Source organism: Crocuta crocuta, unplaced genomic scaffold, assembly GCF_008692635.1.
Source record: "Crocuta crocuta isolate KB4526 unplaced genomic scaffold, BGI_CrCroc_1.0 scaffold127, whole genome shotgun sequence".
Taxonomy (NCBI): Eukaryota; Metazoa; Chordata; class Mammalia; order Carnivora; family Hyaenidae; genus Crocuta; species Crocuta crocuta.
In genome coordinates this window covers 8557685-8575571 of record NW_027532008.1, presented here as the reverse complement: position 1 = coordinate 8575571, position 17887 = coordinate 8557685, and the positions used below count along the sequence as shown (strand labels likewise).

The 17887-nt window shown below is 45.0% G+C and overlaps 1 protein-coding gene across 2 annotated transcripts in view; it reads left to right on the top strand.

The window, feature by feature from the left end:
* The first annotated feature begins 564 nt into the window (after window positions 1-564).
* OTUD3 (OTU deubiquitinase 3) overlaps window positions 565-17887 on the top strand; it is a 29072-nt gene continuing 11749 nt past the window's right edge. The window contains exons 1-4 of one of the 2 annotated variants that reach the window (XM_077775629.1): window positions 565-730; window positions 7608-7756; window positions 11648-11760; window positions 16044-16166. In XM_077775629.1, the coding sequence (XP_077631755.1) occupies window positions 693-730; window positions 7608-7756; window positions 11648-11760; window positions 16044-16166 (423 nt within the window). In that variant the 5' untranslated portion in view covers window positions 565-692. The remainder of the gene's footprint in view (window positions 731-7607; window positions 7757-11647; window positions 11761-16043; window positions 16167-17887) is intronic. The other variant, XM_077775630.1, reaches the window with a different exon arrangement.

The window sequence follows — 17887 nt, the reverse complement described above, 5'->3', positions numbered from 1 at the left end:
CCTGAGCCGAAGTGGGAGGCTTAACTGAGCCGCTCAGGCGCCCCAGTAGAGTTAAAGTTTTTAATTTCCTTTCTCTCTTCACTTTTGCTGCTACTCTCGTCTCTCATGTTTCAATTCTCCCTTTTCTCTTCTTAACCTTTCCTTGCTTCGTTCTCTAGGGCCAGTGGCTCCTCAGTCAGCACCACCCACCACCGGGGGGAAGAGCCGAGCCAACAAAGACGGGTGCCCCTCTAGCTCTCCCAGACGAGCTCTCTATGGTGCCTGCCCAACGAGCCGCGCGGAGGGGGCGGGGTTCCGTCACGTGACCCGGGTCCCTGGCGCCCGCGCAGGCGCGGTGGCCGCGTCGCCGTCGCCGGGCTCCGTCGCCCGCGTCGCTTCGCTTTCTTGACACCTGAGCCGGCCGCCCGGCGGTCCTGCGGCTTNCAAGGCGACCGTCGTCCGCTCTCGTCCATTCATTCCGGCGGCTCCGGGAGCCATCGCTTCCCAGTGCGGGGGGTCCGGTGGCGGGCGAGGCGGCGAGGCCCCTCCCCTCGGGAAGCTCGAGTAATCCCAAATTGCCCTAACGGTGGCAGAGGCGGCGAGGAACCTGTGAAGTGGTCCTAGGAGACGGCACTGGAGCTGGTCTCCTTTAGACCGGTGCCCAGGAAGGCCTCTGAGAGGTGACATTTAAGCTGAGACCCCGAGGAATAGGAATGAGATGGAGCCGGTCCCTGGCAGAGCAGGACAGCAGGTAGGGCTGTCGGGAAGATGCTGAGACACAGAGAAAGAGGCCAAGCCCCTCTTTGAGTTCTTACACTTTGCCCCCTTTGAGTTCTTACTGTTCGGTGTTGCCCTCTTGCACTCGGGAAATTAGGTCTGTGAAGGCCTCTTGTTTTTTTACTGAGCGGAGGGAACTTGTCTAGTTCTTACTTTCATGGGCCTCAATCTCTCCTCTGATGCTTTCCCGAGCTTGCTTGGGGGCCTAGACTGGAATCTAGGGCCAGCTTTTTTAGGGAACACAGGCTAAATAAGTGTGGGGGGAGGGAGAAAATGGGGAAGGGAAGGGGCTTTGGACCCTGGAGCATGGATGGCAGAAGGGAAAAGGAAGGGGGAGGGGAAGGAGAACAGCTAGCATCCTCACTGCAGGGGTGGGTGAAAGGGAGTCTAGTTACCGGGGTGTGTCACTCTAACAGTATAAATAACAGCCTGGCCATTCTTGTCGGTCCTTTATTTGAGGGCTCAGGGCAGAGGGGGGGAATAAAGTGGAATTAAAGACCGTGTAGAATTGCCTCACTTGTTATGCATAGGGAAGATGGTGTTTTTTGGATTTCACATTTACATTGTAACTTACTAATCAAGACTGTTTATGAACTGGCCCTAATTTACATAGCACACCTTTCCTACCTTCGCTTAGTGCTTAGGCACTTGGTGTAGAGCTTGGTTGCGTTTTACTCACCACCACCTAGCATGGTGCCTGGTACATAGGCGGCACTCAGTGCAGTTTTGTCTGAGTGAATGATAAAAATATCACGGAGGCCCAGTAGACCCTCAGCAGGGCCTCTCACAAGGACATTTTCCTCCTTCCTTCCTTCCACCCTCTCTCTGTTTGTTTGTTCGTTTGTTCCTTCTTTTCCTTCCTTCCTTCAACCCTCCGTCTGTCCATCCCTTCCTTCCCTCCAGAGCAGGGGAGGGGGGGAGAGAGTGAGAGAGGGAGAATCTTAAGCAAGGTCCACGTTGAGCATGGAGCCCGACGAAAGGCTCAATGCCATGACTCTGGGATCATGACCTAAGCCAAAATCAAGAGTTGAAGGCTCAACCGAGCCACCCAGGCACCCCTCAAAGGAACGTTTTCTCAATGGAGTCACTACAATTCAGGTCGTGTATTGCTGTGTCTTGCTTTTAGCCTAGTACCGGGATTTCACCAAAAACAGTTTATTAGCTATTCTGGGCCTTACTCATCCTAGTCAAACTCACAAGCACAAGACTCTGCTGTGTAAACCAGAATACCAGTGGAATACGCTACACTGGGGTTGGGGTGGCACTGTATGTGCCATGTAGGTGGATTGCTTGTGTCTGTCATACTGGACATACTGTCAGAGTCAGGGCATCCAGGACCCTGAAGTACTCAAGGTTGCTTATGAGTAGGAATCCCAGCGCAGGGAATTATAAGATCTCGAGGGAGCTTCCACAACGCTGTGGGAAACTTTGGGAGGCATTACCTCTGCTCTGGCGCGCCCCCAAGAGAACACCCTTCTTTAGTTAATTCGGCAGATGTTGGTTGAACAAAGTGCTGGGAATCTATTGATGACTAAAATACTGAAGGAGTTCGCAGCCTCGTGAAAGATAAATATGTTAATGGGCTCAAACATTTTGGTCTAGGGACCCCTTTACGCTCTTCAAGATTACTGAGAACTCCAAAGAGCTTTAGTTTATGGGTTATAGCTGTCAGTATTTACTGTATTTGAAAGTAAAACAGGAAAATTAGAAACCCAAGAATACACAAAGGCACATTCCCTGACTGTCAGAGTGATGACCTCATGCTCAGGTAGCCTCTGGTGTCTTCACTGCACACTTGTAAGAGAATGAGAGCAAAAAAGATAAGGCACATCTTCGTTTTGAGCTCAAGAATGCCTTGAAAGGGTCTCAGAGACATGCACCCCCCCCAGCCCCCAAAACTGGGCCACCCTTTGAGAATGGATGATATGAATCAAGTCCAGTTTGGTATATTTTTATTTTTTTTATTTAAAAAATGTTTAAATGTTTTTATTTATTTCTGAGAGAGAGAGAGAGAGACAGCACGAGCAGGGGAGGGTCAGAGAAGGAGACACAGAATCCAAAGCAGGCTCCAGCCTCTGAGCTGTCAGCACAGAGCTTGACATGGGGCTCGAACCCACAAACTGTGAGATCATGATTTGACCTGAAGTCAGATGCTTAACCGACTGAGCCACCCAGGCGCCCCAAGTTTGGTATATTTTTAACAATGACTGATTATAGTACTATTGAGCAGGAAGTGGCCAGCACTCCCCGAAGGGAAGGCCGTCTCTTTCATTCAGCAAATGTTTATGAAACTTACACGGTGCTAGATGCCTCTCAGAGGAGGCCCTACTCAGACTGGGTCATGAAGGCCCAGTAGGAATATGCCAGGAGAACATTTCAGGCTGAAGACTAATATATGTAGAGGTACAGGAGCCCGTTATTTTTGAGAGGTATAAAGTTGTTTAGGACGACAGAGTATCAGGTTACAAGGTAGAACAGTGGCAGCGAGACCACAGAGGCCAGCTTGCCCGGAATGTTCATGTCTCTCCCTTCCGAGGTCCTTGTTCTTAAGACAGTGTTAGATAACAGGATGATGATAATTCCTTCTGTGGGTTCCATGAAGCTTCCCCTCCCCCCTCTGTGTTCACAAATTCTCCCCTTGGGTACCATAAGACAGACTGTGGTTCAGCCCTCTGGTTTTGTGGCGTTTTTGGAGATGCTGATGACAGCCTTTATTGCTGTGTGGTGGACGGTGTTTCCTGTGTATGGGATGGGTTCGTAGGTACCAACAGAGTCTGTATTCATATTCATTGAGTACTCTTGGTGAAACATAATAAAGTTATGGTGATATTAAAAAGTTGACAGCCTCCACTCTTCTTCCATTCTAGTCTGATAACAACATCGAGTATCCTGAAGTAGCATCTTGCCGTGGAGGCATATTCATTATAGGCAGTATGGTACTTCTAGCATCCTCGAACCTCTGGGTACTTGAGGATAAATTAGCTGGTGTCCTCTAATGTAGCCTTTATGTGAGTTGAGTCAATTTAGCATAGAGTAATCACGGAGCTATTTATAGGGTTTTGTAATGCATCACGGGCCACCTTCATATTTGTCATGTTGTATGGATCCACATAAGTTGGATTGTTTCAGAACAAGAAAGAAATGTTAACCTTGGTATTGTCCTTAAAAACATGATCGGCTACAGTGTGAAAAGAATCTCTAATTGGATTAGGCAGTACAATAGTAGCATCTCTCTGAACTTTATCCATTTGCATCTTACTAAATATTGCCCTAAGTTACATTACTAATTAGTAGTGTTCTAAAATTAAAACATTAAAGAATCACTAATTTTAACCATTTAATCTCTGTCCTAAACAAGTTATTTTATTTTTTTATTTAAAAAAATTTTTTTAATGTTTATTTTTGAGAAAGAAGGGTGGGGTGAAGGGGTAGAGAGAGAGGGAGACACAGAATCCGAAGCAGAGTCCAGGCTCCCAAGCTGTCAGCACAGAGCCCAATGCGGGGCTCGAATTCACAAACTGCGAGATCATGACCTGAGCTGAAGTTGGACCCTTAACCGGCTGAGCCACGCAGGCACCCCCACAGGTTATTTTATTCTTCTAATTTTTATTTTGTTTTTATAATCCTAGGATTTTAATGATGGAAGGGTATTCACACATCATCTTGTATAATTATCCACTGGTACCTGCATCCCCTGTATAGCAGATCTGGGTCTAGCTCAGTGCTTTTCAACTGTGTGGACACAATAGAATTGCTTTGGGAACTTTGGAAAAAATACAGGGTCTGAGCTCTCCTAGATCAGCTTTGCCAGAATCTCGGGCACCGGGGCCTGGTTTTTGAGAATTTTAACATGTCTGCAGGTGATTCTGGTGGGCAGCCATCATTGCAGACCCACTGATTTAGAGTCTAGAGTCTAGGCTAGGGTTTCTCAAACTTCAGAATGTGATAGAATCATTTGGAGGAGCCCAATTGCTCGATTGCCCCAGGTTGTCTGACTCAGTAGGCCTGAGGTGAGGCCTGAGAATTTTCATTGCAAATAAGTTTTCAAGTAGTCAGAGATTACACTTTGAGAATCAGTGATCTAGACTGGTGCCAGTCTAATAGAAATAATACAGGACCCAATGTGTAATTAAAATGTTTTCCATTGGCCATGTTAAAAAAGTAAAAAGGAAATAGGTGACTAATTTTAATATATATATTTATTCCACTATTTGTTAAAATATAATCAATCAACATGTAATCAGTATAAACATTTTAAAAGAGATATTTTATATCTTTAAAATACTATTAAAAATCCAGTGTCTTAAACTTAGAACATGCCTCACTTTCGACTAACCACATTTCAAGTACTCAGTAGTTATACATAGCTATTGGCTGTGTTTTGTACAGCACATAAATGTAGACAATTCCTGAGGATTGCTGACAGATAGACATTTACAGGATCCTTAGTTTACAGTCTATTTCCGTAGAGCGAAAACAAGATTTCCTCTCTTTTGCCCAAATCTGTGTCTCTGGAGCTCCCATGTTTTAGTTTATTATACAGATGCAGCATCCCTTTGATCATGACACGTAGTCGGAGGTAGCTCTCACGTCCCCCTGAGCCTTTTTTGGGCTCAATATCACTAGTTATTGATGCCCTTCATATTGTGAATGAAGTTTAAAGCTGCTGCTTCTCCTCTGCACATGTCTCTCTTAAAATGTGACTGGAATCATATGTAGTGCTCTAGTCTGACCACAAAGATGACTACAAACCCTGCCCCTCCTCCACCCCAGCCTACCCTTTCTGGACACTTACTACTGTTACAGTAGCCTACAAGGCCATTGTGGTTCTTTGGATGGTAGACGCAGAAACAACATTCTCTCAAACTACTGAGCACCCAGCACTCTTACATGCTACTTAATGTAATTGCTTATTTTTGTGAACTCAAACGCAAGACCTTCCATATATCCTGATAGTGCGGTGGTTCTCAAGTGGAGATGATTTTGATGCCCTTGGGGCACTTTTGGCAATGTCTGGAGACAGTTCCAGTTGTCACAACTGGCAGGGAGGGAGGCGGTGGTGGTGCTACTGGCATCTAGTGGGTAGAGGCAAAAGATGCTCCGAAACACCCTACGGTGTACAGGACAACCCCACACCACGGAATGATCCCAATGTCAGTAGTGTGGGGGTGGAGAAGCCCTGCCGGAGGGTTATGGGCGAGGGTGTGGGCTCGGGAAGCAGCTGGGATCTTTTAGAGGGCCTTTGGGTTCTGGTCACATTGTTTTTAAGGGTAGCCTGAGTGCCCTTGCTGGGCCCCCTAAGGGTACCCACTATACTAAGGATGTAGCGTTTGCTCACTTTTCCCATGTCACTACCTTGTAACTCTGTCAGAAAAGAAAGTGATTTGTCTACCTTGATTTTTCGTTTTGACTATTTATAGTAAACTCAAGTAAATATAGAAAAATATATTGAAAGACGTTTAACAGGTACTGCTAATTTCACTATCTAGGGATAACTGCAGCTAACACTTTGGTGCCTGGGTTTGAATCCTGGGTCTACATCTACTGGTTTTGTGACCATGGATAAGTTACCTTAGAGGGATAGTGGTAGTACCCATCCCACAGAGCTGTGAGGACGATCCACATCTAATGCAGATAGAATAGTCCCTGGCACATTGTAAGAGCCCTTTAAGTGACGGTTTCACTGGTTTTCTTTGTGTACATATGTGTGTGTTTCTGTGCTTGTGTATATGCAGTGTGTAGATGAACATGGTCAAGCTCATGCCGTGTACATAGCTTTATCCCTGGTTTTTGGCGTATATGGAGAACAACTTGCCCATGTCACTGAAAGTTCTTAGCATATTACTTTCTGTAGAATACTGTGAACTTAATGTAAAATAACTAAATATGTAATTTGGTACTAAATCACACCTCTTAAACTAGATTCAAGAATAGACTGACTAGTGGTGGCAGGTACTAAATGTGTAAAGAAGTTTGAGAGAAGCACTTAAAATTGAAAACATTCCATCCATTAGCTTACTTTTTTTTTTCTTCCTGTGGGTGAAAATATTTTAAGCAACAGACACCTCAGGGTAGTGTATAGAAATGGCTGTATTCCAGTCTGTTCTAGAATCTTGCCCCAGATGGATGCATAGTTTCTTGGTTTCTAGTTTATAGAATCTGCATGCTTTAAATCTCCTCCTCTCACTTTGCGGGGAAAAAAAAAAAGATCTATATATTTATATATGTATGTATGTATACGTATGTGTATATACATCCTTATACATTTGAAGGGATTTCTGCCTTCTCTGTAGCTTTCCGTTGAAAACTCACTTTTCTGAATTGAAAACAAAAAAACCTCTTTCTCCTACACATTTAGGTCTGAAGTTCTAAAGTGAAGAGTTTATATTTTGTTATTAGACTCTCCGAAATTTTCATTTGGAGGAGTGAACAGTTGGGTACGAGTCTGTCTTACTTCCTTAGTTTTAAGGATACTGGATGTGGTGGTCTTATTTCAGTGTGCGTCTGGGCTCTGTGTGTGTGATGAGTTTGGAATTTTAGAAGCCTTTGAGGGGCTTCCAAGTAAAGATAGCTCTTAAAGTTTATTACCAACATCTTAATTTTAGAAGATGTGTTTCAGGTTTCCATTGGGAATAGCAATGGCTTTGTGGCTCCCTGGCGGGGAGGAGAGGAGCCAGGTGGTTGAAGGCCTGCATAGTGCTCTCGGCACGGTGTTTGGCGAGAATCCTGGACTGTCAGACTTGAGGCTTTCTCTCTGCGTGAAGGGTTTCCATGGATGGCCTCGCCGTCTTCGTGGCAGATGAACTAAGTTCTTTTTTCAGAGGTCTTGACTGGTATTTTTGTTTTGATAGCAATTGCCTGTTCAGAGCGCTTGGTGACCAGTTGGAGGGACACTCCCGAAATCATCTCAAGCACCGACAGGAGACAGTGGACTACATGATAAAACAGCGGGAAGATTTTGAACCCTTCGTAGAAGATGACATTCCTTTTGAGAAACACGGTAGGTTCACTGTGGGACACTGGGTCCTCTGGAATAAGGCGTTGAGTAATTACATCCATCAGCATCCCCCGCCCTCCCAGCCAGGGGTCTGCTGACATAAATTATGGCAGTCATGTATTCAACAAGTACTTATTTGTTCGCTCTGTAATAGGCACAGGCTAGGCAGTTGGGAATTAGTAGGTTTAGGTATGTGTACCTTTAATAAAAATAATGATGTTTTTAACCCGAAAAGTTGTTTATGACTTCTTAGTCAGGGGGAGGTGAAAGCAGACTCTAAAATGTATGTAGACTGATCTTATTTTTAAAAGGTGTATACACACACACACAGAGACTAATATTTATGGCTGTTGATGCTTGGCTCCAGTTATTTTTTAGAACCCACTCACTTTCAACAGCTTCTATAAAGGAAAGATAACAATAACGCCTAATTTATAGGGTTTTTGTGCAGATTAAATTAAATCATACAGTTAAAATAAGTTTTAATAAATGTCAGCCATCTGGGGATGGTGGGACTATGACTGTTTTAAATGATCTTCTGCATATTTTTCTGATTTTTTAATGACCATGTATTGCTTTTATAATCAGAAAAAGTAATAGTCACTTTAGTTTCTCATCAAAAACCCAAACATTTCTTTGAGGCAAGTTAGTGATTTATTTACTTATTTAAAAAATTTTTAAATATTTATTTTTGAGAGAGAGAGGGCACACGAGCAGCGGTAGGGCAGAGAGAGAGGAAGACACAGGCCCTGAGCTGTCAGCACAGAGCCCGACACGGGGCTCAAACTCACGAACCGTGAAATCATGAGCTGAGCCACAGATGGACGCTTAACTGCCCAAGCCACCCAGGTGCCCCTACAAGTTAGTTATTTAAATTAGTTCTTAATATGCTCAAATCTAGTAGGAAATACATATGAGCTTTTAAACTTTAACGATCTATTAAAGCAGGGGTTGATAACATTTGTATTTTACAACTAACATTTTCATCACACAGTCAAGAGTCTTATCTGTCCCTTACGAGGAGATAGAATCGTTCTGTGTTTTAGGGACTAACTCTGGAAACCATGTCCAGAGAGGATGGGAGAGAGACTGGGGAGGAGGGTGAGTTGGAAGGCTCTCCGCATTGGCCCAACGAAAGCATGAGAGGATCTCCCCCAAGGCCACTACTGGGGACAATGAGTAGGGTCCAGACCAAGACACAGCTTGGCAGTGTGCCCGACAGATCTCATTGGAGGTGGGGAGGAGGGGAGAGGAGGAGACCGAGGTGATTCTGGAGTTTCTGCCCTGGGAATGGCTAGGTAGCTGGATCCTTAGAGGATGGCAGGGGGAAGACCTTTGAGAGGGAAGCTATCCATGACCCCAAAGCCTTTCTCATTTCTCACGAGGGAAGGGCTCCTTCACTAGGCACCAACAGCAAAAGAGACACAGTAGCAGAACCCCCCGCCCCCAGCCCCGCATGGCTGGTCTGTACGAGTGACTACGTTCTGACAGTTCCTCTCCCTGGCTCACCTCTGTCTATCAGATGCCAGTTTACCAGACGGTTACCTGTTTACAAGTGTGGGTTCATGGAGCAACTTTTGTAGTTGAGTGCTGTATAAAATGCCTTGTGTCGTTGGTCCAATTTAAAGAGAATTTTTTCTGAAGAGCGGCTTTAGTGTGTAAACTCAAAATTCCACTCTGAATACCTTCAGCGAAGGTCACACGGTAGATTTGGGTGGGGGGTGGCAGGACAAGGAACTCAGACCTTCGGTCGCCAGTGTGACAGTCGCTGTGGATGTACAACGGGAAGGTGTTTTTTTCTGAAATGCCACTGTGTTTGCCTGATGGTTGGTCGGTGTTGTGGAAGGATCTGACATCGCACGAGTTGGGAGGTGGCTCTGACTGGCGCAGCAGAGGAGAGGACGCTAGAAGCCTGTGCTTGCCAGTTGCACGTCGGTTGAAGACTATACTTACAGTTACGTGTTTTTAATGCCTGTCTACCTTTTTATACTTAAGATTGTGGAGGGACAAGGACGTGTCTGTCCCCCACTTGCTAGGCACTCACAAGATACTTGTTAAGTGAGTAAGTGAATGGTTCCCTTAACTCTTTAGGGCCTGGTTGCCCTGACGTGTGGCTGTATTTTTTAGGGTTATTCCTTTCCTTTAGACTCTGGCTTCTCCAACTATACGGAGACCCTCTCTCCCTCTCTCTCCATACCCAGTCATTCACTGCTACCCCTCAGTGTCTTTTTCTCTCTCACTTCTTCTGCCTCATAAAATCAAGCCTCTGTGGCCTTTTGCCTAGATTTCTTCGATATTCTTTGGACTGATTTCATCGCCTCTTGACCCCTTGAGTTTGTTTTCCACGTTGCAGCCAGGGTGGTGATCTAAACGTACATCTAATACATCTTCCATCATCTAAAACCTGGTGGCAGCTCCCCACGGACCTCCAGATGAAGTCTAAGCTCCTTAGCTTTTATTTCTCTACCCTTGTCTCTTGCTGTTTCTGCTGTGTCTTCTGCTCCCCCCAGTCCCCTGTGCGTTGCCACTCAGTAGTGTAAGTTCCTGCCGCGAAAGCTCAACCTCCCTCTCTTTCTCTCTCTCTCTGTCACCCACCCCTGCTGGGAACATCATCTGTTCCTCTTCTGTCTCCTGCTTGGTCCTTGGGAGCCGGTGCAGTTGTGTCAGCTGAGAAGTTTACCTGATACCCTTACTTCCCCCTCCCACTACCAGGCTGGCTTCAGGTCCTGATCTGGAGTTAGCCCAGTGGCAGAGTTTGAGGGCACAGTCTTCTACAAGATACCAACTGGAAATCTGGGGTTTCCAAAAGCCACTCTGAGGTTCGATAGTTTGTTAGAAAGACTCAGAGAACTCTGTGAAGGCTGTTATACTCACAGTTATAGTTTATCATAAAGAAGGGATACAGATCAAGATTAGCCAAGGGGTAGAGTCTGGGAAGGTTACACAGTCAGAATATTGCCCACCAGGGAGCTCACATACACTTCTGTGATTGGATTATTGGGGCTTCATTATGTAGATATTATTGATTGATGGCCTGAGTCTCCAGCTCTCAGTCCCCCAGGTCTTCCTGATATCACATGGCCAGAGAGGCCCACCATGCGTCACCTCATGAGCATAAACTGTCAAGTGTGGCTGAGGGGCCCATCATCCTTGCCCTTGAGACATTTCAAGGGGTTAGAGGCTTACTACCCAGGAGCCAGGGACAAAGGCCAGACCTCTCTGGTAAGGCCAGATTCTGTCCTATACATCCCTTTCCTGCAGCACTTCTGCAGTGGCGCCTCTTTCCTTGTTGCCTGCCCCCCACTGGTGGTAGACTCCTGGAGCTCAGACTGTGACAGGCTGCGTAATGGCGTGGCCAAGAGCCAGGTCTTAGATTCAGACTGCCTGGGATGAAATCTCGGCTCTGCTCTGGCCTGGCTCCGTGACCTTGCGCACAGTTATAAGCTACTCTAAGCCTTGGTTTCCTCATCTAGAAGGTGATGTGCGGAGGATATCTCTTTGAGAGAGTTTTGAGGATTACAAGTAATAATCCAGACGTGAGTGGAGGAGCTGTGCTTACCACATCATAAGCACTCATTAATGCAGACTTAAGATTACTCTGGTTATTGTTCCATTTCCAGTGTCCTTCAGAGTTAGGGATATAGGAAGCATTCAGTAAGTATTTATGGAGGAAGAAAGGAATCCTTTCTTTATGAATGTCCAGTACTCTTCTGAGTAGCAGTTGATCTACTACTGTCCAGCCAGCTGAATTCCTAGATTCTGACAAAGCTAATGGACTTCTCAGCCGTATACTTTGTCTCTTACCGTTTGGAACTAAATAAATAGCGAAGCATGTTTGCATTTGGATTTTTCCATCATAAAGACTTCATTTTTCTTTCTCCTGTTTCTATGCAGTGGCCAGTTTGGCAAAGCCTGGCACATTTGCTGGCAATGACGCAATTGTAGCCTTTGCAAGAAATCATCAGTTGAATGTGGTGATTCATCAACTTAATGCCCCTTTGTGGCAGGTAGGTCACCTACTGAGGGATTTATCTTAAACTCTCATTGATAAATTAGCTTTGGGGGTGTCCTGAGATTGTGCAGCAGGGTCCCTTGGACTGCAGGCTTAACCAAAGGTGGGAAGCTGCTGGTGGCTTGGACTTCAGCCCTGGGCCATGTACAAATGGAGTCTGAAGTAGAATTCAGAGACCTTTAAGATGTTATTGAGCAAGGTGATGGGGTTGCAGGAGGGCACATGTTGTGATCAGCACCAGGTATCGTACCAAAGTGTTGAATCACTAAGTTGTACACCTGAAGCTAATAATACACTGTATGTTAACTAACTGGAATTTGAATTAAAACTAAACTAAATAAATATAAGTGTGTGTGTGTGTGTGTGAGAGAGAGAGAGAGAGAGAGGTACTTGTATGTAATTCAACAGTCAGTTAACTGGAGAGTTTGAGGGTGGAGAGCCTAACGTGGAAATACTGTAGATAACTCTGTTAAAAATATTGACGAGGAGGCCTAACTTAGCACATACACATTCTGGTTTGAAGGATGCCTGTTCCACGTGTATGTTTTGTTTTTTAGGTGGAGGGAAACAAAAACCAAATGCACATAATAAGCATTGCTCACAGTGTTCTGAACAACAGAATCTGTTTCATGGCCTAGGACGTCAGCCTCTGTTTCTGGGCTCTGCTCAGCTATACGTAACGGTTTTAATAGTTTTTCTACAGCAAATAAGACTTTATGACAAACGTTCGATATGGCCTCCCAGCCCCTGTTGTGAGTGCCCATCCATTCAACTGTTTCCATTCCTCTTTACCTTTGGTGTCCTAAATGAGCCTCATCTCCCCCAAACAGTCCATCGGACCGGACATTCTGGAGCATGGAAGGTCACAGGTCAGGGGGAAAGTGTCTCCAGGCCACCCCCCCGTGCTCTTGCTGCTTGCATTCAGACTGCTCCTTTCACTTTGCGGCTCAGATCCTGAAGACTGTGCCTAGGACCTCTGTCAGTCCTCCTGCCCACCACTCCCCCATTTCTGGTTTTGGTTTTTGTTTTTTAATTAGCTGAAACCTGTTAATCATAGAAAAATGTGAAAATTCAGAAAAGCCCATAAAAGCAAAAATCGCCCAGGGTCACGTTATCCAGAGATGATTACTGTTACCATTTTAGTGTGTGTCCCTAGCATTCACATGTACTTGTAGCTGAAAACATTCACGCCCAACTGAGCAGATATGTGCCACCATGGTTTTAAACATAGTTTAAACACCCCTATAAAAAATTTAAAAATAAGTAAAATAAAATAACAGTAAAAAGCACCTCTGCTCATGTAGTCCTGCCCACATGTGCGTATACACACACTTATGCATCCCTGTATGTTCTTGGCCTCATAAAGGCAATGGCGACTTTTATTTCTCATTTTTTTCATAGACCACCTGCACGCATATATTCTTTTGTAAGCGCTTATTTCTAGCCATCGCTCACTAAAAATAAAGTCTATAGAGATACAATTTATGGCTAGCGGAATTCACCCTTCTCTAGTGTGTATGTCCATGTGTTTTGACAGACGTAGTCCTGTAAGTACCACTGTCAACATACAGGTCCTTTCCCCCAGCCTAAAAAGTCTCTCCCTGCCCCTTTGTGGTCACCCGTTCCCTCTCCCCATTCCTTGCTTCCTGCAGCCACCAATCTGTCTCTCATAGTTTTGCCTTTCCAGAACATCGTATCAGTAGAAACAGATAATCTTTTGTGTCTGTCTCTGTAATGAATTTTAATAAAATTGTATTACAACAAAGTAAATTAGATACTCCATGGGCTGGCACAGGATACAGTGAGCAGGAGGGAGCCGGTGACTGTGTGTGTCGTTTTGGGGGCAGTGTTGTCAGATGTGCTGACCCCAGGGAACGCTCTCATATTTTGTGAGACTCACTCTTTCTAGGGATGGTCTTTGAGCCAAGAATACTGGTTTTGGCCTTCGGTGTCCCAAGTTTTGGTCATGAAAGTTTTACTGTTTAGCAGAAGTCATCGAAATCATTTGAACATACAGCATAATGACCCTCTTCTTGAAGAAAACACTCTGTGCCGACTTGGGAGCCACAGCTGCCTCTCCCTCCATCGATAACTAGTTTTGAAAGTTTTGAAATGATCTAGGTGGTTGTAGCAGATAATTTACATAGTTAAAATTTTATTTCCAAATATATTTCTGTAGNTTTTTTTTTTTTTTGAGAGAGAGGTGGGGGTGGTAGGCAGAGAGTGTGCATGTGAGCGGGGGAGAGGGATAGAGGGGAGAGAAAGAGAATCTTAGGCAGGCTCCACGTTCAGCAAGGAGCTGATGCAGGGCTCGAACTCATGAACCATGAGGTCATGACCTGAGCTGAAATCAAGAGTCGGACGCTTAGGGTGCATGGGTGGCTCAGCCAGTTGAGTGTCCGACTCTCGATTTCAACTCAGGTCATGATCTCATAGTTCGTGAGTTCGAGCCGCACGTTGGGCTTGCTGCTGTCAGCGCAGAGCCTACTTCATATCTTGTGTCCCCCTCCCCCTCTGCCCCTCCCCCACTTGTGCTCTCTATCTCAAAAAATAAAACATAAAACAAAAAAAAAAGTCAGATGCCTAACCAACTGAGCCACCCAGGCGCCCCGAAACTATATGTTTTTAAAATGAATATATCTGCTGTGTAATGGAGCAGCTGTGTGCTGGATCCCCCCGTCTTCCCACTCCCCAGCGAGGCATCTTCTAACATTTAAGAATTGAAACTGCGCCAGTAGCTACTGTGTTGGTTAAGAGCTCTTGCGTGAATAACAAGTAGGCCTGCACTCACAGCGTGGAGGTGCTGAGGCCTGCGTTTTTTCCTGGTCACAAAAGGAGCATGTGCTTCTGTGGGCAATACAGACATGTGTAGCCTAGAAAGCGAAAGTCGTCTGTAATCTCTTTACCCATGAACGTCGCTGTTAACAATTTGGTGACTATTCCCAGTATGTTTTTTCATTCGTAATGTGTATATAGCGCTGTTATTTAAGTATGTACATGCCTTAGGGAGAATGTTATTCAAAGATTCTAATCAACTAGTTTCCTTCCACAGTACTCTTCCTCAGAGATAAATGGTACCCGCTCTATTTTTTTATGTGTCAAAACCAGACTCTGTACCTTGAGACCTAGGTGTTCTCGCTGGAGGAGGTTTCCGTGGTTCTGACCTAGACTTGTTTAGTTCTGCTTGTTTCATGGCTTTGGCTGTGTTTTTAGAGCACACATACCGTTTAAATTAATGGTAGTATTTTACTACCTACGACTTTCAGTAAAAGCAAGAAGGAGGTGCTGATGTTTGGGGTTTTATCAAAGAAACAGTTACTGGGCTCTTTAGGGGACAGATTCAGAAAGACCTCAGAGTTTCAGCAGAGGTGGGGGCTCTCTGGGGGCGTGCCTGGGCCGGGCTGTCCGCCTCTTCTTGTCGGGCTGTGCGCCATGGGTACGTTCACACAGACTGCCTGGGGAGTAATTCCTTCAGGGTTGTGTGCCGTGGTAGTACTGCTGCTCTGTATATAATTTTGTTTTGAAGTTGATATGAGTGGGAGATTTTTGAGCTTGTACCTGTTAATGTTTCTTAGCATGTGGTTGATGGAAGCTGCTATTTTTGTTTGAATGATGGGTGGATTTACTGTGAAGCCAATAAAACCCAAGTGTCAGGTCCCCTTTCAAGGTCTTTTGAGGAGTTCTAGCAATTTAATATTTGTAGTTTTGTATTTTCTCAAAGAGAGCCCCAAGCTGTTGGAGCTTCGAGCTCAACAAATCTGCATCTGCTCCCAGGCCTTCCATCCGGGAAAGGGCCTGTGCATTTGAGGGGCTGATGGGTGCAGACGCCCCTGAAGCTTAAGCTTATTTAATTTCATTGTAAATTTGCCCCTGGCTTTTCAGTGTGTGTTTTCATATGGATTTTTTTTCTGTATAGTTACATATTAATTAAGTACATTGAAGCATACTTACATGGGCACCTGGGTGGAAGAAAGAGAATTCAGAAATTGCCTAAGCATTTTTTTTTTTTTTTAAGAGAAAGTCTTTATTTTTTCCCCACACAGTAAATCAGAGGCTAAAAACACAGGGCGCACTGTCCAGGAGCGTAGCACTGAATCCCTCGCAGTCAGATACCCGCTCTTCCGCTCTGGCCCCCTGGCACACCCCAGGCCTACCCTGAGTGTGTCTGCAGGGAACCTGTGGGCTGGCCTTCCTGGACAGTCCCGGTGGTGTTTCTCTCCCGCAGATGACACCATCCACCTCCTCTCTGGCATCTCTGTCCCCTTGTTTTGCCTGCAGATTCGTGGCACAGAGAAGAGCAGCGTGCGGGAGCTGCACATCGCGTATCGGTGCGGAGAGCACTACGACAGTGTGCGGAGGCTCAACGACAACTCGGAAGCGCCCGCTCACCTCCAGACTGATGTGAGTGAGGCCTCCGTCTTCTGTGTGCTCAGCCCCGGGGGAATCCTGCAGCTAAAAACCAGGGACGTTCTATGGAAAGTTGTCTTTAAGAATCTGTGGGCTTGATTAAAAAGAATTTAATTTTTAGCTCCAGGGAGATTGATAGATAAAATGACTGGTAGTTCTTATCCTTCCCTAGTAGATTTTGATAGCTATGACTGCATGAATAGAATTTATATAAAGTTCTCAAATTACTTTTATGTCTTAAAATTAATCCATGCTGGGGGCGCCTGGGTGGCTCAGTTGGTTAAGTGTCCGACTTCGGCTCAGGCCATGGTCTCACGATTTGTGAGTTCGAGGCCCATATCGGGCTCTCTGCTCTTAGTGCAGAACCTGCTTTGGATCCTCTGTCCCATTCTGTCCCTGCCCCTCCCCTGCTCGTTCTCTCTCTCTCTCTTTCTCTCTCTCTGTCAAAAATAAAAACAAAACTTGAAAAAAATTCATCCATGGTTCGTATCTGAAGTTTGAAAAGTATAGAAAAAGTGAAGAAAATAAAAAGTACACAGTGTCACCCACGTGGGCACAATGTTTGTTACTGTTTTGGTGTTTTAGATATAGCTGGGTTTCCTTTCCTGCTTTGTTCAGTTAACATTATTTCATGAGCCTTTTCTCACGTCATTACGTGCTTTCTTTTTAATTTAAAAAAATAAAGTGAAATTGCTCTTCCAGCGTTGTTCCCCTGCCTGAACGCAACCCATCTTATCTGTAGGTCATAAAATCTCTGGATGTATTTTCCCCATCAAGCAAACGTGTGTGCGTGTGCACATATTTCTCTTTTGCGCCCTTTACATGCTTGCTGCCCCTGACTGTAGCATCCTGCACAGACCATTGTGTGCTGTGCTTTTCAAATCTAACATATCTCGGAGTTTCACTCCTGGCAGCGCCTGAGGCGCTGTCTCAACTGTATTAAATGGCATGGCCGTGTGGCATTCTGTTGTGTGGATGCCCCGTCGCCTGCTTGCCCAGTCCCTTGGGCGGACTCTCAGATGGTTTTCACACCTTCGCTTTTAGAAGCCTCATGTGGAGCCTTATATATACATCTTTTCACACTTGCATGAGTGCATCTGTGGGATAAACTCCTAGAAGGTCCTCACAGCGTCAGAGGACGTGTGCATTGATAGTTGTGACAGGTCTGCGCAGGCATCCCCAGTTTACACTCCCGCTCTCCGTGTGCGTCTCCTCCTGCGTCTTTGCCAGCAGTGTGTCGTCACGTTTCCGAATCTTTGTCTGTGCCGTGAAAAAGATTGTCGTCTTCAAGTGTTAATTTGTGCTTCTCTTATTAGTGAGCTCATGCATCTTTCACTGGGTTTACGACCTATTTGTATTTCCTTTTTTTGTGAACTGTATTCATTTTCTTTGCCTGTTTTTTTCCCTATTCAGTTTTTTTTTTCTTCAGTGATTTTTAGGAGCCTTTATAAATTAGGGATTTTAGCCCCGTGAGTTGCCAGTATTTTTTTCACAGTCTGTCATTTGTCTTTTTATTTTGTCCCCACTAGTCTTTGCAGTGATAGAGTTTTAGATTTTTATGAGGTTAAATTTATCAAGGTTTTTTTTTTTTAACATGCCTTCTGGGTTTGGGGGTCCTAATTAGAAATGTCTTTCCTACTCTGAGGTTAAAAAGAACTCTCCCATAGTTTATTTTAGTACTTTGGTGGTTTCATAACTCTATCTCTCTTTGGAAT